Source organism: Carcharodon carcharias, chromosome 7, assembly GCF_017639515.1.
Source record: "Carcharodon carcharias isolate sCarCar2 chromosome 7, sCarCar2.pri, whole genome shotgun sequence".
Lineage (NCBI taxonomy): Eukaryota > Metazoa > Chordata > Chondrichthyes > Lamniformes > Lamnidae > Carcharodon > Carcharodon carcharias.
In genome coordinates, this window is record NC_054473.1 from 145728050 (window position 1) to 145750991 (window position 22942).

The 22942-nt window shown below is 41.2% G+C and overlaps 1 protein-coding gene across 2 annotated transcripts in view; it reads right to left on the reverse strand.

The window, feature by feature from the left end:
* Positions 1-21474, reverse strand: part of lonp2 (lon peptidase 2, peroxisomal) — a 113678-nt gene extending 92204 nt beyond the window's left edge. The window contains exons 1-6 of one of the 2 annotated variants that reach the window (XM_041190764.1): positions 21064-21452; positions 15400-15625; positions 11318-11449; positions 10419-10541; positions 9065-9246; positions 6769-6863 (exon numbers count right to left, since the gene is read on the reverse strand). In XM_041190764.1, coding sequence (XP_041046698.1) covers positions 6769-6863; positions 9065-9246; positions 10419-10541; positions 11318-11449; positions 15400-15625; positions 21064-21293 — 988 coding nt within the window. In that variant the 5' untranslated portion in view covers positions 21294-21452. Of the gene's footprint in view, positions 1-6768; positions 6864-9064; positions 9247-10418; positions 10542-11317; positions 11450-15399; positions 15626-21063 lie in introns of both variants that reach the window. The other variant, XM_041190765.1, reaches the window with a different exon arrangement.
* Between the last annotated feature and the right edge of the window lie 1468 nt (positions 21475-22942).

A 22942-nucleotide genomic window follows, 5' to 3' on the forward strand; every position in this document is an offset into this window, starting at 1 on the left:
AAATTAACAATAATTTTTACTAAATACATTCAAATGAGTTGGATGACCTCACATCAGTACAAAATGATTTTGTTATTATTTTCTTGGAATTTCCAAACCCTAAGTTACATCAAAACCTAATTTTGCTTTCAATCAACTTTCTATGGTTTTGTAGAGGGACACAATAATTCAAGAACAATTGATCAGGGCCAGCGCAGGAAATTATAGTTTCAAGAATATTTTGGTACATCCAGGACTTTAGCAGTGGTGATCATCAACTTAACAGCAACAATATTGCCCTTGCCTTCAGTACCCTGGCAAAGCTGGAAGGTTTCTTTACCTGATATCATAAGCCAATTATACTAGCCTTTTGGTACTGACATGGTTTTGACGCCTGCTGACACTAAACTGTTGGCATAATTTGGAAATAAAAAAGGGAAAAAACTGTAAATCTGAAACATAAACAAAAGATGCTAGAAATACACAGAAGAACAGTCAGCACATGTAAAAAGACAGGCTAAAATGGTGATCCCAATAATAATGATTCAATTATATAAAAGGTTAAGTCCCCATGTGTGTACTATAGAGAAGAAAAAGGAGTGAGGTGGACGAGGGTGGAGATCACATACACTAATCAGATAGGAAGTTAATGGATTAAGTAGTGTGCAAAGAGATAAAGAAAGAAGTGGAAACCTGTTAGATGGTATAAATAATTATTATTTTATTGTAATTTGCCTTGCTGGATAAAAGAATGAGAAAATAACTAAGATGATGAAAATCCCATACCAGAGAAGAAAAAAATAATAGGATGCAGAAGATGGAGGGGAGGGAAGAAAATATGCAAGAGATGCAAAGTCAAAGCAGGAATGCTGGAAACTTGCCAATACACAGCTATCCTTGCTAAAACAAATTGTGGGATAATACTGAAGTCTGAAGAAAATCTAAACATTCTTGGTGCAATGTAACTAAACCATTCTGGACATCCTCTTGGGGTTCATGTTATAGGTATGTTCTACTTTTAACACTTGCCATTTATTATATTTCATATTGGTATTTGTAAATAAAGTTACTTGTTTCTTAAGGTGTGACCCAATAGTCTACGCAGTAACATTTACCCATTCTGCAGAGAATTTAGCAAAGAAGTCCAAACCTACATTAAATCTGGTAAGCAGGTTATCCAATAGGAACTATTTGAAAGGGCAGAGTATCTGTAGCTACATCTGTAGCTTCCAAATCGCAGGGGACAAAGTAATTGACTACACTGAATCATTAGAAACATTACCAAAGTAACTTTATTTTACAAGAATATATATCTGCACAAAGCACATGTAGATTTGTACCTTTGCAAATACATTATGATTAATTATCTTTTAAAGTAAAATGCAGATATTGTGAATCAGGCAAAGGGAATTACTGATGGATTATCATCCATAAATAGTATAATACAAAGCAACGACTAACAGCAGCTTCTCAGTCCATTATACACAAACAGATTTCCACTACAAATAATTTCATGTCATCTCCCCTGTTGTTACCCATCAATAATTAAACAGCTGCAGCCACTTTATAAATTACATTCCAGCAAATATGAATGCAATCACATCAAGCTAGTGTGTAAACTACACAATTTGTATGAATATATCAAAAGTTTTCCACAAGTCTCCAACTACGAGAATCTGCACTTTTCCTCTATATATTTATAGCAAATCCCCCAAGTGACTTAAAGGGACTGCTTAAATCATAAATGATTTTTATGAGGGGTTTTATGTAAACGTAACCTTTCAATTCTGAATAACTTGCAACATATTTAATCAAAAAGCAGGCATCTGTTAGTTTAATAGATTAGCCAGTGAGACAAAAGGCAAAGGAAGAAAAAGAATATACAAATATAAATAAGATGAAAAAAAGTATGGGAAAAGCCCAAAACAGAAAAGGAAGATTCAGATGAGTGGCCGGAGAATGAAGCAGCAGGTCCAAATAAAAAGCAGGGAACTGTTTCAAAGCATTGGAAACGTAATGCGAAAAATGCTGACATGCTTTCATCAGAGTACAGAACTCCCTGTCAAACCTATGTGCTGACGAAGACCTGTATCTAAAGTACCAACCTCTTCTCCATTAATAATCACAAATAAGGAGGATGGATTGAGAAGGATGGCGAGGGATTATTGAGGGGGAAATGAGAGGTATATTAATTCAAAATCTCGACACTACAACTACTCAGCAAAAGCATACACCCTTCTGGGTGACATACAGAACTTATAATTAAGAACAAAATTGCTTATATAATCAAACTGAAGAAAGAAGGGAAGGAGAAATAACCTAAGCCTGAATTAGTTCTTAGTGAATCAGGAAAAACATGACCCCAAGGAATTACTCTTCTTATAAATCAGCTTATAGCAAATAAATATAAATACTATGAAATTTTTAAGCACTAAAGCAGAGTTTATTCCACCACAGATAATAAGCAATTAAATTAGTAATCAAGATTGTTAACAGAGGTGGAGATAATCTCAAGAACAGCCAGGAGGAAGGAGAAAAACAATAAATTTCTTGTCCTTTCTTGAGAATACAAATAACATTATTCTTTGGTCTCTACTGGGGATACCTTCTTGGATTTTCCTCTACGGATCATTCCACAGGTGTAGTGCAGTAGGACTCAGGCCCCATTAGCTGAATAGCAATGACCCTAACTTAGCTTTCTGGGCCAGCCCAATTTTAATACTGGTATGAGTTACTGGCACTATCAACATATCAGAGTGGGAGTTTGGCATTTAGGAATGGGAAGTAGCAGCTGCTGTAGGATTTAAACACCTGCAGGAGCTTCAAAGGCCAGATACAATCACTGATACTTCTCTTAGAAATCAACTTAATTTTTGTGAATGACATGGAAATTTTCTGCAGGATACAGAGTCCCACACGGAGCACCGAGCTTTTGTTTGGATCAAGACAGGCAGAAAAAGGAGGCATTCTTTAGGAACAAGCACAAAATGCCATCCAAAGCAAGTGCTCAAAAACAGTGCAATCAATTCCATCTCCAGAACTCAACCCTAGAAGACGTTTAAACAATATAAGCACACTTTCCTAGTGCTAGATTTTGCTTACATCACCTGAGCCCCACACCATTCTCAATTCCAGGTTGGCAAACCGGAAGTGGCAGGATATCAGGCACAGTCTTCCCGGAGGTGGTCAATTAAGGAGCTGTCTCCAGGGTCCCAGTCCAATTAAAGGACAGCATACAGACCAGGGAACCTGCAGACCCAGAGGACCCACAGCAATGTCCAGCCAAGCAATTCATCAGGAGAGGTGAATGCAGTGAATATAAGTAGGAGAACATGAGGGCACTTCAAGATGGAGGTACTTTCTGATGAATTATAAAATCTTTTAAAAAAAAAAGTTGCCAGGCCCACCATTGTGGAGGGATAACCCCTGCATAGGATGGTTTGCTGCCACAGCTGTGGCCCTCCAGCACCCATGTCTCCTGGCAAGGGGCAGTGTGGGTGACGGTGTATGCCGAATTAAAGGAGGTCCCTCTGTTCCCCCAACATACCACCAGGAGGCTTCCCCCAGCAAACAGCAGGGCTTTGGCCTCAGGACAACGATCTGTCCGCCATCAGGAAGATCCCAACAGCGTCACCAATTTGCCCCCAAGTGGACACTTAATTGGTTACCCACTGCTGCCGTGTGATTTTGCACCAAAAACAAATTGCCAGATCGCATTGGGGAGCTACTTAACATAAGGTCCTTTAATTTTGCTCCCGGTTCTGCCTCCAAACCAATTTCCGTAGATCTGGAAAAATTCAGGCCCAAGATTGGACAGAACATATTATGTCTCCCATTTACAACCCTCCTCCTCTTTATTTTGTTATGAGTAGTTCAAAAGTTTGCTATTAATGCCCAAAGAAACTACAACCTTCACCTGTAAGTGTTCCTTCACTCACAGCCGAACATGCTCGCACAGAAAAAGCCTCATATTACATGTTTGTTTGGTTCCTGCATGTCATCACCCCATTATGGTCTGACAACTGACACAAGCCTTTTCAATGAAATTGAGGGTTACTCTCACTTTTTACATTCTTCTTAAAAAAGGAGAAGAAGCCCATAAACAGAGACATCAAACACAGGTGATACAACCTTCCCCAACCCCTTACAAGGAGGAAGCAATAGAGATCCACGGGAGTAGCTGGAGGACAAGTTAGTCATGATGCTTCAATTCTTTTCCTTCTACTGTAATTTTATTTTTCTCTGCATTATATATCACCAAAATAAATCACAAAATCTTCTTGTAACTCTATGTGCTGAAACCCATGTAAATTCTCACAATTAAAAACACATCCCAGTCTCTCTCCTCCTCCTACATGTGACACAGCATGATGTAGTGTAAGAGGAAAAAGATTAGTAGATTTCCTGCTTCCAACCAAATCACCACGTGATCATACAGACCATCATTCACCCTATCTTCCAACACAAGCCTAGAAGCATCCTTCAGGTTCCAAGGGTCATTAAACAAAGTGAGCTGGAGAGGAGTGTGTCTGGTGCTACATGGAACACAAGTCAGTAGTAGGAGATGAGACTGAGAGAGAGGAAGAAAATGCTGCTGACCTTGGTGAAACCACACCTGGAGTATTGTGGACAGTTTTGGTCATTTTACACAAGGAAAGATATACTTGCCATAGAGTGTGCAACGGAAGTTCGCCAGACTGACTCCTGGGGTGGCAAGACTCTCTGACGAGGAGAGATTGAAGAGACATGGATTGTATTGTCTAGAGTTTAGAAGAATGAGAGGTAATCTCATTGAAGCATACAAAATTCTTACAGGGCTCAACAAGGTAGATGCAGGAAGGATATTTCCCCTGGCTGGAGGCGGTGGGGGGGGTGTCTAGAACCAGGGTACATGGTCTCAGAATAAGAGGTAGGCCATTTAGAACTGAGATGAGGAGGAACATCTCCACTCGGACGGTGGTGAATTTTTGAAATTCTCTAACCGAGAGGGCTGTGGGGGCTTAGTCATTGAGTATGTTCAAGTCAGAGATCAATAGATTTCTAGATATTAAAGATATCAAGGGATATGAGGATAGTGTGGGAAAATGGCATTGTGGTGGAAGATCTGCCATGATCTAGTCAAATAGCGGTGCAGACTTGAGGGATCGAATGGCCTACTCCTACATTCCTATGACCAGAGGGTGAGGAAACATTGCCCCTTGTGGCCCAGCTTTAATATCTCCTACTTTTAAAAGAATGCTTGCAGAGAGCCAAACAAATGTGCAAGAACCAAGGATAGTCTCCAAGAACTTACAGTGGATATCAGGCTAATAAGAAGTGTTCACACCTTCGGATGCATTTCTCTTCATGGGTTTCCATTAGCAAGCCTTTATTAAAGGAAAGCTATGCCACATGCATCAAAATTCCCAAATCCTCGTGACCCTAGCCAGACCATTTTGCAGAGTGTGGAACCAAAATGATGGAAAATACAATGTAAGACATTATTACAGCTGGACGGAAGAACGACGATAATTGGACAGACAAAAATAAAAGTAGAAGTCCAATGTTAAGAAATCCCCACCCTAGTTTCTGCCCAGTATCCAAATCTCTCCCTCTCTCTGGATTACCACGCAACCCTTTGTTTAGATAGATTTCCTCATCAACTTCCTATGCAGTATTAAAGAAATTGTCAGTTTGATTGAGAGTTTAGGGCAACTACAAACCGGAATACATAATCTTGATCGAAATTCAATGCCGTATTGAGGAGTTCTGTATTGAGGGAGGTGCCATCTTTTGGATGAAAGGTTAAACTAAGGTCCTGTCTACCAGCATAGGTGTATGTTTCACAATGTAAAGAAAAGCAGAGAGTCCACCTGGTTTTCTGGCCAATATAATTCACTAAATCAGCACCACCAAAAATAAACTGTGGGATTATTTATTCATTTGTGGGGACTAACTATGAGCAAATAGGTGGTTTCAGGACCCCAATGTCAGGGTCAAAGGGGGATCAGAATCCCGCTGTGTGGGAAATAGTGAACCGGCAGTGACTTTCCTCAAAAGGTGGGCTCATTGTCCAATTATGAATGGCATGCAAGCTCTCAAACCTGGAGGGCAAATAGGAGGCCCTCCAGCGCTGCATTTGCAGGTAAGATAGGGCAGGTGCCTTCAGATGAAGGGTGGGGTGGTGGTGGTTAATCTCAAAGCCCACCTGCAGCCAACCTCTCCCCCACCCCCCACAAACCCAAGTGAGCCACCAGGTGACCAGTCTTATAGCTCCAGAGGCTCAGAGGCAGAGGACAACTGGAAAATTCCAGTCGCTCTCTGACAATAGGTCAATTGGTTTCCCCCTACTTACAAGTAGGACCTGGGGCAGATTAGTAAATTAGCATACCATCCAATAGCACAAATTTTCACACCTGTCCGCCTCTGTGCTCACCACTTAAAGTGGCTAAAAATCCTGTCCCATATTATTGTCATCCCAAAACAACTGAAACAAAGATGTGAGAATTAACATACTTACAAATGTAAGTGACATGTTTATGGAAGTATAAGTAAAAAGCATTGGCAACCATCTTGTGCTCTACTACCTCCTTCCAGTAGTTTCATACTCATTTGTACTACAGTACAACAGCCATTGTTTGCACAAGTGCAGCACAGACTTAAAGCATTCTTTAGCACTGTATACACGTACAATATTCACTACAAAACATTTATATCTCTCCCTCTTTACAAAAAATAAATTATTTCAGCTCTACGAGCACTTGCTAATCCTTTTTTTTTGTTTCTGGATTACTGAGTGTAGTTTCTTACCTGTTGTGTTTTTATTCCATGGAAGTTCCACCATTAGTTCCAGATAATTCCTGGTCAAAGCAAACTCTGGCATAGACTGAGGCATCTTCTTTAACCTGCAAATAGCAAACTTCATTGAAAAAATGTAAAGAACATGAATTTCAAATATTAAAAGCTATTATACCCAACCTATCCAACTGGGCTTGGGGTTACATTTGTGATTGGAGAAGTAATGCAAACCACCTGAAAACAGACAGAAAACATTTTCAAATAACTAAAATCTGAATATTCCTGGGGAGAAGACTGGAAGCATGGGTGGACAATTTAATCCAAAAAATATTGGAATTATTCACTAATTTAAAATGAAACAGGAAGACATGCAACAGCAAACAGGATCTGAAAATTTTTCATTATGATCTAATTAATTTACATTACAAATAGTCGTTTGGTAGTACAAAACTTGATTATTGTCAGAAAAAGAGACATGCTATCAAAGCTTTTCGTCTTGTACCCATCAGAACAGTTTGCAAGAATACCAATAGTAATGGGAATAACAACTTACACTGCATGAGAGGGAGTGCTGATTGGTTGACAAGTGGACTCTGATTGGTAGGGGTATTGCCATGGAGAGTGCACCAAGGAACAGTTAACTGCCAAGCTTTTGGTAAAATTCAAACCAGGCAGGTCGCCTCTGATTGGTCACAACATTGCTATGGGGAAACAACCAGTCCCCCAAGCTTTTGTTTAGTTGATAAAGGTGCAATGTGTGGACATGCTCCTTTTATCTGCGAAGGACAGGGCCGTGTGCAAATATATGTAGCTTCTAGCATGCATAAGTGAGCCACACTGAGCTCGACTGATAATTGGTTTCCAGTGTAATTCTTAGCACAATCAGGATTGAATAGCTAGTGTTATCAAATGCTCTTTCCTTCCATCAAGGTCAGAAGTGGGTATGTTCATTGATGATTGCACAATGTCCAACAGCATTTGTGACCTCCCAGACACTGAAGCAGTCCATGTCCAAATGTAGCAAGAGCTGAACAATATCCAGGATTGGGCTGACAATTGGCAAACAACATTCGCACCACACAAGTGCCAGGCAACGACCATCTCCAATAATAGATAATCTAACCATCACCACTTGACATTCACTGGCATTACCAACGCTGAATTCCCCTACTATCAACATCCTAGGGGTTGCCATTGACCAGGAACTGAACTGTACTAGCCATATAAATACTGTGGCTACAAGAGCAGCTCAGAGACTAGGAATCCTGACTCCTGACTCCCTAAAGCCTGTCCACCATTTACAAGGCACAAGCTGGAGTATGATGGAATACTATCCACTTGCCTGGATGAATAGAGCTCCCACAACACTAAAGAAGCTTAATACCATCCAAGACAAAGCAGCTCACTTGATTGGCACCCCATCCACAAACATTCACTCCCTCCACCACCAACGCACAGTGGCAGCAGTGTGCACCATCTACAACACCCACTGCAGGAACTCATTAAGGCTCCTTTGACAGCACCTTCCAAACCCACGACCCCTAACATCTAGGGACAAGGGATGACGACACATGGGAACACCACCTCCTGGAAGTTCCCCTCCAAGGCACTCACCATCTGACTTTGAAATATATTGCCATTCCTCCAGTGGGTCAAAATCCTGGAACTCCCTTCCTTACAGCATGGTGGGTGTACCTACACCAAAAGGACTGCAGCGGTTCAAGAAAACAGCTCACCACCACCTTCTCATGGGCAATTAGGCATGGGCAATAAATGCTGGCCTAGCCAGCGATGCCCACATCCCATGAATGAAAAAAAAAATTCAATCATGGAATCACATTTAATGTTGGCCATTATGTTTTAAGTTTTGCAAGCTTGGTCTCTTTTTTTTCAGCAATACTGATTTTCCAATACTGGAGCTGATGAGGAGTTAGGTGGCAGTTGGGTTATCTGCCAAAATGCTCCAAATCAAAATATTGTTTTGAAACATGCATATTACTGTCATTAATTTAGTTTTACAAAGACAGAGCAACAACACCAGGGAAAACTGTCAAGACCTTTAACCTTGACTGGGTATGCCATTCTGTCACACATTTTGGAATTATTTTCTTGTAACAGCATATACATTCAAAAGATTAACCCAAAATATGGGGTACTTTTCCTGGGGAATAAATCAGTTGACCAAATGAAATGGGTTCCTTTATGAAAGTTCATTTAAAAAAAAATTGCACCAAGCAAATTAAGTATTTTGTTCTTCAACTGTAGCCGCAAAAAAGGTTTCTGTTACTGGTCAATAGTCATCATGTACCTTTTGATCTCCTTAATACAAACTTTCATTGCCTGCTCTGGCATATTTGTATTTTTAATCTTCTTCTCCAACATGATAATATCATCACCATCATCATCGTCATCCTCCTCTTCAACAGTATCCAAATACAAAGCTCTTCCAGGAACTTGATTGTTTCTCCGAAAAGGTCGAATGGCCACAATCTAGTGGTTGTACAGTACTTCTGTTAAGTGTAACGGAATCTCTAACATCAGGTTTAACAACTTACAATTATACAATGCCTTCAGTTTTACCTCAAGGCACATCACAAAAGTATCATTAATATTTGGGACTCAGAAATATTTTCTATCTTGTGTGATTTGGGTTGTGTAGTACTCTTTGGTCATTAATCCAGTCTAGCAAAATAGCATTTCTTTAGACAAATTAACCTTCCGATGTTTATCCCAAAATGCACATGGAATAATGTTAAATAATTAAGCAATACCTAATTACAGATAATCTCCTTCAGTTAAATTAGCCCCAATGCTTGAGTGATGCACAAATGGAGATCATTACCGCAGTTTGTTTCATGTGTTACTGTAGTAGGGAACACAATTTCGCTTAATAAAAAAAAATCAGGGAATGCTTGTTTTCCATAAATAATGAGTCTAGAAAAAATAATTGAACCAATGCCTTCCAAATGTTTTTGAAAATGGGATTTTGACACGTCATTATAAAAGAACACGAAAGGGTAATTTTCTTTTTTTAAAAAAAAAGCGACTCACATTTATATAGCACCTTTGACGTAGTAAAACATCCCAGTGCACTTCACAAAAGCGTAAATCAGACAAAAACTGAAATAGGGCATAGAAGGAGATCTTCGGACAGATGGCTAAAATCATGGTCCAAAAGTAGATTTTAAGAAGGATCTTAGAAGTACGAACTGAAGAGGTTGAGGGAAGAAATTCCAGAGCAGGTGAGGTACTAGAATTGAGACACCACAACAGATAACACAGTCTCTGTAGAAAATGTTTAAAGAACTTTGATGTAATATAGTGGACATAGTATGTAAGTGACTGGCTGACATTCTGCCTTCAGTATCAGAAAAAATTAAGCAGGGAGTGGGGAATGTTGTGCAGGGAATAGAGAAGAGCACTGAATGCTCTTCGGGTCCAGGGCCACAAGATTTTTGATCATGCTTTAGCCAACATGAATAAAGCTTTTACATTGTCTATCAAGATTATATTGCACCTTAGCTTAAAAAAAATCAAGCATAATTTGTGATCATATAGTCTCCTTCAGCAACTTTTATCATTAATCTGCTCCAAGATTCACTGGACTATATATTGGATTAAATATCTGAATATAATGCATTTATACAACAAGTCATTCCTACCCTTTTATCATCATTTGGCTTAGACTTCCGAGTTTTTTGAAGTAATTTTAGTCCTTCAATTTGCCGAACAAGCAATGGTATGGTCTTTTTAAATCTCTCTTCTAAACCAACAGCATCTAGTATCTGTACGTGAGAGACAAGATGAGAACAGAAAGAAAATTAGTCATCAAGTGTTATAAATAATTACATAAACAGATCTAAAATCGCAATTTCAGGCAGCAAAGCTCATATAACAATGCAAATCAAAAGGTATATCATATTGTGCTATCGTGAAAATACTAACTTACAACTAAAGAAGCTATGAAGTTTCTAATATTTAAAAATAATTTAAGAATTAGCATAGAACAGCTTTGCTATCAGTCATAGGCACCATGACAAAAAAAAAAGATTTGAACATAAGAACTTAATAAATCGGGGCTGCAGTAGACCATATAGCCCTTGAGCAGGACCAGCCATTCAATATGATCATGGTTGATCTTCTATCTCCACTCCACTTTCCTGCCTCCACACTATATCCCTAGGGATATAGAAAGGCCAAAAAATCTGTTTGAATTTACTCAACGATAGAGTAAACACAACCCTCTGGGGCAGACAATACAAAGAATTCACAACCCCACCAAGTGAAGAAATTTGTCCTCATCTCAGTTCAAAGTGATCAACCCTTTGTCCCAAGACGGTATCCGTGTGTTCTGGATTCCCAGAATCAGTGTCTATCCTGCCAAGCCCCTTCAAAATCTTATACGTTTCAATGAGATTACCTGTGTTGAATTTTTAAACTTGTATTTCTTATTAATGGAAAGAGCATAGGATTGGGGGAGTGGGAAAATTGGGTTAGTTTTTAAACTACAGCTGTGTATTTAAAATTTAAGGTCTATGTTTGGCATTAAGTGCTGACATACCTGCAGCTTTTCATTCGTACTTGTGCGGATAATCGCTGCCAATATGTCAGGTAATGTTTCTTTAGGAAGGCTATCCAGCAAATTTCTTAGCTTGGCAACCACTGGTACTGAAATATCCAACATCTCCACCAACTGTAAACATTAAGGAATTATCCATTACTACACAAATTTGCAGTAAGTGACGTGGGTCTCGTACCCTGCTGAACCTGAAAAGATTTGGGAATATCAAAAAACATCTCCATTAAATCGCACCATCACCTTTCTGTTAATTTATTAGAAAACAACATTTGAGATGTCCAAATCTCTCAAACACATAAGCCCTGATACAAACTTCAAGCCAGGAAGAGAGTAGATGGAAGATTTTCGGATGGAAAATCTGGAACCTTGAGTTTCATGCACTTCCTACTGAATTTAACAGCAGGAAGTCTTGTAGATATTTTCAACAGGCTTATCACCCAACAGCCAGCCAGGTTGACAGACTGCTCACTGTCGGGCTGGAACACAACTGAGTTGGAGGGGGAATGAATCTGGCATTACAGGGAATTGAGCATCGTGAGGAGGTTGGGGGCAGTGGGGGAGCACAGGCTGGCAATCATCAGTGGGGTTGAGCTGATTGCAAGTGGTTTAGAAATTCAGGCTTGCGCACAAGGTCGGCAACTCCAATTCCTGACGATCCTGGAACTCCAACGAATGTGCAAGCTAGGAGTGGGCTGCACATGCACAGTTGGGCATCTTCACGTTCAGGCCCAGGGCAGGCCCTGCGCATAAAAATAGAACGGCGCGAAAACCCTGGTCGGGTGACCGGATGCAGAGCTCCGTGAGTGGCAAGTATCCCAGATAAGGGACAAGGGAGGGAGAACAGGGAGAAGGTCCCAAGGAGTGTCCCAGAGGCAGGGACAGGTCCTAGTTGAGTTAAGAAAATGAGAAACAGTGTCTAATTAAAGAAAGACCTGCAGGGAGCAGACTTTAAGTGAAGTCGGTTTGGGAGAAGCCCTGATAGTCGAAGAGGGCTCAAAAGGAGCCCTGAAGATCCACGCAGCCAGCCAAAGGTTGGTGACTCCGTGTTGTGCCACTGGGGCAAAGGTACCCATCTGGAGCAGTGGTATTATGATTAGCATGGCCACAGGTCTGAAATTATGTAAGCTGATACTGGAGTGTACTCGGAAATCCAGGAAATGGAATCTCGGAAGGCAAGATTGAAACCCTGCCAGATGGACTATCGTTGAAGCTGTCTGAGTGGCAGTGACTTTTGGAGAGAATTCCAAGGCAAGATCTTCAAAGGTAAAGGCTGGAAACCCTCATGATAAAGATGAAGTTTCAGTGAGACTGGCTGGTTCGCAATGTGATAAACATTGTTGAGAAATCTACGGAATCGGGTTTGGTCACATTTGGCATTTACTCTGTAGTGTGGTGTGTTCGACCACGGTTTGCCTGTTAATTCGCATGTACCTCACACTCCAGCATTCAGGCTAAATATAAGATAGATGATGGGCCGTAACCTCTGACTAGCGTCGAAATGTGCTGGCCTGGAGAAATTAGAAGAAATAAATATCTACTTAGCTAGTCTTAAAAATGTCAACACTTTCATTCGCCGGAGCTGTGTGGGGCCTGCATTAAAACACTCCTCACAGAAGTATGCGCTTCTGGGCAATTGCCATGCAAATCCTTACCTGGGAACTTGCCAGACAAATTCCCCAGCACATCTTTGGGGTACCTTTTCCTCCAACCCCTCCCAAATCCAACACTGGGCAGTGCGGAAGTTAGGAGCCATTGTAAAGTGTTCCATCTTTCTGAAATTTATTTGTTTTTTTCAAAATTTGTTGAATCTTGTGGCTTTATTCACTTAGTAAGCATCTTGGATCTCAAACTTTGTCTACTTTAAACAAAAGGTTTAAAGAAAATGTTACTGGTGCTTAACTGGATTTCCCCCATAACCTGGGTCTGGCCAAGGGTCATAATGTGTTCCATTGCATGGAGGTAAGCTGGTTGGGCTTGGGGAAAACACTCCTGCTCCCCCTGGCCCCAAAGCAGTACCATAAAGGGTCTTATCTCACAGTCCTTCTCACGTTTTATCTCCCAGGATTCCTTCCATGTGTTAAAAATAAAAACTGTGCTAAAATTACAGGCACACAGCCTCCTTAAAAGATTTGACCGACCACACCTTGCATCCCCAACATCTCCCAAGAGTAGGTTGGCTACCCACCTCTAAAGTAGGTGAACCTGAATGGGTTGGAGAATTTAAAATGTTTTACCTTCCCAAATGCCTCTAACCCATCCTCCCTTGGGAGGTGGGCTGGGAGTTAAAATTTCTCCTCATTATGTCAAGTAGTGGAATACATTGGTTTAATACATTGGTTGGTGCTCTAGCACATTGCCACTGTCTTAAATCCCCTCAATTTCTTCCAGAAAGCCATGGGGAGACAAATTCTACATTCAGGTAGATTAAAAAAGAGAAAACCTATTACAAAATATATGGCTCTACACTCAACACAATAAGGCTTCATTCATCAACAGATCAATAATTGCCAAGAGCTGTTCAGTAGTTCTGCTTAACATTTCCTCTTTCTTGAATAGTTGAGAGATGCAAAAAAGAGAGTGTGTCTGGAGGAGACCCCTGTGATTTCTTCCCTTTATGATGACTGGATTAAATTATGATACATAGGCTAGAAACTACCACTGGGACAAATCTCTACTGTTACTGTATCAAGATGCTAACCTGCTAAAATAATCAAGCTGAAATCTCTTAAAACATTGAACAAAAGAACGGCAAACACAAATTTTCTTATCCACTGATATTGTCTCAGATCACCCTTTCCAAATCAGCACAAAAAAGCCTTAAGTATATTCAAATTTACTTTCACAGCATCAGCAAATATATCCAACATATTGGTTATTACTTCCTAACAAGCTTTCTCAGCATATGCATCTCATTAGAAACATGGTCTAGTCATTTTTCTCTCTTCCCTATCCCCAAAGCTGATACAGAAAAAGTGGACAAGATGTTTAGTGTTAATGATAAATGGAAGCAGCATAGATTTGACTTTGTTTCTTGCTCTCATCCTTCATATATAAATCTCTTTTTTATTCCTAGCAGTATCACAGAGATTGGTTGGCAGAGTACTGTGTCCTCTATTTTTTTCCAATACCAAAGAAAGCTTTAAGGTAGTTCTTGAAAACTTCCAGCATCTCCTCCACCTGCTCCCCAGAACAAGAGCTACAAAACTTGTCACTTTACATCAAGTTAGTTCACCTCTAGAATCAATTTCTCCCAATTCCTCTTGCCAGCCTCCCATCTTTCTTGTTTCATCAAATCAAATTTGTCCAAAGGTCAGTTACAAAGGGAGATATATCAATTCGGATGAGACGTTAAACCAAAACCTCCATCCACCTCAGGTAGACATAAAAGATCCCATGGCATTATTTTAAAGAAGAGCAGAGGAGCTATCAGCAGTGCCCTGACCAATATTTATCCCCAAATCAACATCACAAACACAGGTATTTCTCGTTATCACATTGCAGTTTGTGGGTGCTTGCTGTATGCAAATCAGCAGCCGCATTTCTTACAATACGACAGTGACTACATTTTAAAAGTGCTTCATTGACTGTAAAGCACTTCTGAGACGTCCAGTGATCATGAAAGGCACTATATAAATGTAAGTCCTTTTCCCTTTGTAAATCACCTTGGAATGGTCCTTATGTTAAAGGGTGCTATATAAGTTGCTATTTCATTTAAACAAAAATATAATTTTAAATGTGCGGTATGTACTTGGGAATAAAATATCAATATCAAAATAAGGATGGAAGATATCTCTTATCCTGATGCTGACAATAAATCCACCGAAAGTTTGCTTTTACAACATAAAAGGTTTAATATTTTAACTTGCACAGTGTATTTTTTTAAACATATAATTCACTCTACATTCAATTCTTCTAGTGCAGCTAAGATTTAATGTGATGATTAAAGTATGCATTCTGCTAAGTTGTAACATTGTAGACAACCTTCTTGGTTAATCAAATCAAGACTGATATAAGAAAATGATAAGGAGATTGTAGGTATAAATGCAAAATATCTTAAAACAGACCTGTACTGCATATTTGTAGAACTGTTGCGAAAGGTCACTCAGCTCCCCAATACCATTTGTGTATTGATCCAGCCGATCAAGTTGCTCCACTTCAGCCACTGGATATGGCTTCTCCTTCAGTACTTCAACTATTTGAAACCGACAGAGGCCTGTGATCAACAGAGTATAGTGTGGCTTTGGCCAATTACTACCCACTACCTGTACAGCAATACCAGCTGTGCCAATCCTACAAATGAGAAGAAAACAATCAATCATTCAGCGGATGAAAATAAGTTGAGTATGAATTAACTTTTTTTTTGAAACAGTATCACATGAATGATAAAAAATTATTAAATGCAGCAATGAGAATTACAACAAAGTAAAATATATATGCATAGATGAATAAAGTCCCTGTTTCTAGCCTGATCATATACAATAAGAGAACTAAACAAAGCAAAGTGATAATTGGGAGATCTGGGTCGATACAGTACCTCGAGGGGAGATATACTGGCATTTCTCTTAAAGTACTGTTGCCATTGATTTTTGGATTTTAATAGACATTTAATGTTCTCCTAAATAAGAATGTGCACACAAATTTGTAACAAAGCCAAAATTAAAACATTGAAAGAAACCATCAGTAATATCCTACTAAAGTGTTACATATCAGTTTTCATGGGTTGTTAATTACCAAATATAAGAGACACGTATTTCTGAAAGTGCAGTTTCATAATTGAATTTCAACAAAGCAGATCAAAAGCAATCTTCAAAATGTCGGTTAAATTGTTTACATTAAAGCTCTCTTTCATGTTGAGTAAAGAGCCATTTTGAGAGTTCACTTGACCAGGGTGGTCCCCTGAAACCTGTCCCCAATACAACAACATTGAAATCACAGTTATTTGTTTTGAAAAATCTGTTTTTTTTTGTTGACTAATTTATTGGAAGATCTCATGTTCATAATTTTTTTTTTAAATGTGCTTCTCTCTTGCAGTCAATGTCTTGACCTATTGCCTTGTTCTTTAGGCTGCTTTACATTTGTTCCATTTTTGACTCTCATCAGTTCTGTATTTCTAGGATTTATGGGCCAAATCTTCGGTCTCCGGATTGAAAAGCGGCATTGAGATCCTGTGGAAGTCCTGACGCATAGACCTACATGGGAAATGCCCAGGAAGTTTAATGATGGACAATTCCCCTGCTCCCAGGGACCCTCCACGAATGTCTTCAACTGAGTGAGTTGGAGACTTCAGATAGTTCCACAGTACTTACCTGGGTGGTTACCCAGGAAATGTTAGACAAATTAAAACCTGGTCTAACATCCGGGTAATTCCACAGCTGACCGCACCCCCACAACCCTCTCCCACCCCTGATCCAATCCAACTATCCCCACCCACCTACCTCCTCACCCACCCTACCCATTCACTTATCTACACACTAACATTATGACTGGACCTTTAAACTTACCATACAGCAACCAGAGCCGTAAAAAGGGAGTGTGTTCTGTCTTCCCCCCGACTCTACTCTGATCCAACAGAGTTCCCAGAGGGATGCTGCACTACGCATTTCTGTGAAAGTCGGGCATGGAAGAAATGTACAGCAACATCAAGTCGTGAATTTTTGAGCGCAGCAGCAATCCGATGATCATTGCGGCTGCTTGGAAGATCTGGGCCTATGTATAAGGCTCAGTTTGTAGCACTCTTATCTCTGTATCAGAAGATAATGGATTCGACTCAAAGACAAACTTCAGTTGAGTTCTGAAAATTACATTGTCAAAAGTGTGGCCTATCTGAAGAGATGTTGAACAAAGGCCCTGTTTGCATGTTCAAGTGAAAGAACAGATTCCATGGCTCATTTTGAAGAGCAGTAGGTTCCCTCAGTGTCCAAGTAGATATTCATCTCTCATGCAATGCCACCAAAAACAATTCCTGTTTGTGGTTCCTCACGGTCTACAAAATTAGCTGTTGTGTTTGCCTACATAACAACAACGACTACAATTGCAAAACAAATCCATTTGTTGTAAAGCACTTCTAGGACATCCTGAGGTACCATTTAAATGCTAGCCCTTATTTATATATGTCTGTGCAACTTGAGCAGATGAGGAGGTAGCAACCGCATCAAAGTTCACATGGCCAAAGCAACTGATCAAGAAACTGATTAGGAATAGGGATAACAGCCTAGAGGATTGAGGAGTAAGAAATGCAGTCAGAGAATGGAGCACAAGGCCAGGGAGAGCAATAAGAGAGCATCGGACAAAGATCGTGGAGAACAAAGCAGGCTACAAACTGGAAAATGTTAGAGATGTAATATGTCGTACGCAAGTACAAAGGCAGTGAAAGGGGCAGCAGGCTGTGGAACAGTCACCGCTTGAGCTCTTGGGAAGAATCAGTAAAGAGATCCAGGAAGAAGCAAAGACTAAGGAGAGATGATAAAATTACCAGCAAAGAAGATCATGGCAGCAGGAAACTGGCTGAAGTTATTTTCAACAATGAATCGATTCATTTAATCAATCAACAGAGCTAAGCAATCCCACAACCAACAGATCAGATCAAAGCTCTACGGTCCTGCCACATCCAGTTGCGAATGGTAGTGGACAATTAAACAACTAAGCAGAGGAGGAGGCTCCACAAATATCCCCATCATCTGATGAGGATGGGGGGGGGGGGGTGCGGTGCAGAGGGCAGTGGTGCGCAGCACATTAGTGCAAAAGACTACAACCGTCTTCAGTTCAGAGTGGATGGTTCATCTCAGCCTCCTCCTGAGATTGCCAATATTATGGATGTCAAGTCTTCAGGCAATTCAATTTACTCCACTTGATTGACAAACAGCTCAAGGCACTGGATACTGCAGTATCAACACAAACCACTACAAAGCAGCCCATTTGATCTGCCAGTAGTACTATAGTCCAGAACTAGCTAGACCTCTAGCTAAGCTGTTCCAGTACAGTTACCATATGAATATCTACCTGGAAATATGAAAACTACCCAGGTATGTCCTGTCCACAACAACAATAAAAAAAGATAAATCCAATCTTGCCAATTACTGCCCTATCAGTGTTAATTATCAGCAAAGTGATGGAAGATGCCTTGGTCCAAACATGGACAAAAATGTGAATTCAAGAGGTGACATGAGAGTAACTCCCTTGCTATCAAAGCAGTATTCCACTGAGTGTGGCCTCAGGGACTCCAAGCAAAATTGAAGGCAAAGGGAACTGGAGGAAAATTCTCCACTGGCTGGAGTCATACCTAACACAAACGAACATGGTTGTGGTTGTTAAAGGTCAATCATCTAAGCCCAACCATCTTCAGCTCCTTCATCAATGACCTTCCTTCCGCCATAAAGATCAGAAGTGGAAACGCTTGCTGATGATTGCATAATGTTCAGTACCATTTGCGGCTCCTCAGATAAAGAAGCAGTGTGTGTCCATATGCCGCAAGACCGGGACAACATTCAGACTTAGGCCAATAAGTGGCAAGTAACATTAGCACCACACAAGTGCCAGGCAAGACCATCTCCAACAACAGAGAAGCTAACTATTTTCCCTTGGCATTCAATGGCATTACCATCACTGAGTCATCCACCATCAACAGCCTGGAGTCACCATTGACCAAAAACTGAACTCACCAGCCATATAAATAGTGTAACTGTAAGAGCAAGTCAGCGGTTGAGAATTCTGCAGCAAGTAACTCACTCCTGACTCCCCAAATTCTGTCCATCTACATGCACAACACAGGAGTGTGATGGAATACTCTCCACTTGACTGGATTAATGCAGCACCAACAACACTCAAGAAGCTCAACACAAACCACTACAAAGCAGCTCATTTGACCTGCACCCCATTTACCACCTAAAACATTCACTCCCTCCACCACTGACACACAGTGATAGTAGGGCATACCATATACAAGATGCACTGCAGCAACTCATTAAAGCTCTTTCGACAGCACTTTCAAAACCTAGTGACCTCTATTACCTAGAAGAATAAGGATGGGATCACCACCACCTGCAAGTTCCTCTTCGAGTCACACACTGTCCTGACTTGGCACTGTATCACCATTCCTTCACTGTTGCTGGGTCAAAATCCTAGAACTCCCTTCTTAACAGCACTGTGGGTATACCTACGCCAGTGGCGCAAGGTGGCAGCTCATCAAACCTTCACTGGGTAATTAGGGATGGATAACAAATGCTGGCCTTGCCTGTGATGCTTAGATCCCTTTAAGGAATAATAGAAGAAAAAAAATACTAATAACTACATTGCACACACTAATCAGCAAGCCAAAAGACTCACTACAAACTTCCTTTTCACAATAATATTAGGTATGCAAACAGTGTTTTAAAGCACTGGTAATTCCCTATGTAATTCTTCGTGGTGAGTCAGAAGAGATGCTTTCTTTAAAAAAAAGAGCAGCACTACACTATGTAATGCATTATTACAAAGTATGGTTTATATCATGGGACAATGGTACTGGGAGCTGAAGCACCTCCTCCTATGTTGACTCATGGCCCTCTATCACAGTTTAATGTTTTACTCTGGCCTTGCCTCAAGTGCAAACAGCTCACCAACTGAAAAACTGGAGGAACACATATGAGAAAGGCACAATATCAGTTCATAGGGTTAATGGAAACAAATTTTTAGATCCCTGGGTTACACTATTGTAGCAGTAGATACTAAACAGTGTACATCAATGCTGGAATTCAAGAAACACGGGACCCACTTATGAGATCTACTAATGGCAAAAAAGATGTCGATGATGGACCCAAATTTGATTTATGAATAGGGATAAGTTTGGCTTCGAAATGCCTCAGACTATTCATTGTGAGAGTTCCAATAAGCAGAACTTTTTACAAGAGAGTAAGAGGCACGATGAAGGGGATGGCAGTATATATAACTAGGCCACAACCCAGACGTTGTCAATTTGAATCCTATCATGGCAAGCTTTGAAACTGAATGTAAAAAACTGATGGTCATGGGTTGGCAGGAGAAACAATGACCAGGAAATCTTCCTGTTTTCTTCTTGCAAAAACCCAACTGGTTCATAGTATCTTTCAAGGAAGGGAGCCTGCCAGTGCCACCTAGTCAACCTCTGGTTGATGACTGATGCTGCTTTAAGCGGCTACAGTTGCTCAAAAAGAATCTCCCCCGACTTTCTCAGAATAATTGGGAATGCACATAAATGCACCTTTGCCAGCATTCTCCATATCTTGTGCACAAATCAAACAAAAATAACTGAACAAGATATCAAGGTCTGAAGAAAGAGGAAATAGACAGGAAGATGATGACCAGCTCCAAACATCAAACTCATTTCCAGTCTCTGCTGAGAAGTTCTTGAGTGTGTCACGGTCAGCTGGATAAAAGCCCCTCGCCCGGCACCCAGTCTGCTGATCACTGGCACTTCTCCCAGTTTGCTGGTCACTGACTGGCCTGGCGCCCAGTGCCCAGTTTGTTGGTCGCTGCCCAGTCTTGGTCGCTGCCCAGTGCCCAGTCGGCTGCTCCCTGCCCCCTCGCCCAGTGCCCAGTCTGTTGGTCGCTGCCCAGTCTGCTGCTCACTGCCCAGTGCCCAGTCTGCTGCTCTCTGCCCCCTCGCCCAGTGCCCAGTCTGTTGGTCGCTGCCCAGTCTGCTGCTCACTGCCCAGTGCCCAGTGCCCAGTCTGTCAGTGTCAGTGTGACTCCTTCCCTGAAACCTCGGGACCTACCTGTGTAAGTGAGGCAGCTCGTCGGACTCGCTGTCGGGGTCCCTGGTGTTAGGGATGACCCCGATGATAGTGCTTTTCACCGAGGTCCCCCTCAGGAGGCGGCTCTTCACCAGCTGGATGTTTCGAGAAGTTTCCACGCTAAAGCGCACCGAGGAGCCGGGCAGTAAAACGCCTTCGTTTGTCAGGAGCAGAGGAAGCCGGTTCGGGATCTGGATGGCAGTGGAGCCCATACCGATACCGGGCCGAACGAGGCCTGTTGGATTTTACTCCCCGAAGCCAAACAAACCAAGAAATTCACCAACTACGGATCCCTGCAGCTGCCACAAGAGAGCGAACTAACAGCAGCCTGCCGGCAGCAGCGCATGCGCTTTGTAGAGTCAGGCCCCCACATTGCTCAATTCAAGTTGGTGAGGTGAGTCTGGCCAGTTTGACCAACCAGATTTTTCCAAAGTCAGCTCAGAATGATACAGTGCACCATGACCTTCAAGTACAATTTTATTAAATGGCATTTAACATTCTTGTCTGTGGTAACTGGATGTATAGTCACTCCCTCCTGTCACTCAAAGGTCATGTGATGTACCGCAGGGACTTCGACCAGTGAGCTCTTAGCGCAGGAAATCTACAGGGCAGGGCTTTTCCAGTGAGCGATCTGGTCGTGTGTGCATGCACTAAAAATCTCCTAGTAATAAAGTTTTACTATTTCTTGACGAACCCAGTCTGCTCCATCCATGGAGACAAGTGTAAAATCAACTTCGACTCTGCACCTCGCCCTGTTACTGTGAGTAAATCGAATTTTAAAATAAACTACTCGCCAGTCATGCCACTGTTTGGAAGAATTGATCCATATGATGCTAATATTGAAGATTGGAGCCAATCGGATTTTACTTTGTAGCAAATGAATTAACCAAAGAAAAGTGGAAAGCGATCCTCTTAAGTGTACGTGGCAGTAAAACATATAACTTGATCCGTAACCTGACTGCCCTGAGTGTGCTCAATTCCAAGTCATATAGCGAGTTGGTGGACCTAGTGAAAACACACTTCGAGCCAAAGCCATCCGTGATAATGCAAGAGTTCAGGTCCTGGGAGAGTCCATCGCAACCTATGTAGCAAACCTCAGGCAGTTAACAGAATACTTGACTTCGGAAGAGTTTTAAGGGATATGCTGTGATTTTACCCTCGTCACCATGGATGGAGCAGATTGAGACTGAATGGTATGTGGAGTCATGGACAACACCACACAGTGCCAATTGCTTGCCGAGGTTGATATCGATTTTAAATGTACCCTAGAAATCTTCCTCGCCCTGGAAAGTGCTGCGAGAGACTCGCAGACATTGCAACACATGGATAATGGATGATGTTTCATGTTGGGTGGGAACCTGCCGCCAAGAATGGCACAAAAGCCAAACCTGCAGAATTGAAGTGCCACTGTGAGAAATATTAAGAAGCCTAACAGAAATGTTCCATTTTCGGTTTCAAGACAAAATTGCTATAAATGTGAAGGTGACCACAGAGCAGATATCTGTAAATTCAAAGAGGCAGAATGCCATTATTGTCGTAAGAAGGGTCATGTGGTTAGGCAATGCTGGACAAAGTTAAAGCAGTCTGCAAAACAGCAAACAAACATGATAGAAGTAACAGGTACAGCAAAGGCTGAAGCTGCTGCTCCTGACTTTACTCCTTATATAACAGTGAAGACTGAGTCTATTATGGTGAAAGTACAAGCGAATGAGAAGCCATTGACAATGGAAGTGGATACTGGTGCTTCAACTATGGTGTTAGGAGAGCACAGGTACCTTAATGAAGAAAGACAGCCAATAAACATGGAGTGGACAACCGCTAAATTAAGAACTTACATGGGAGAATCTATTCAAGTATGGGC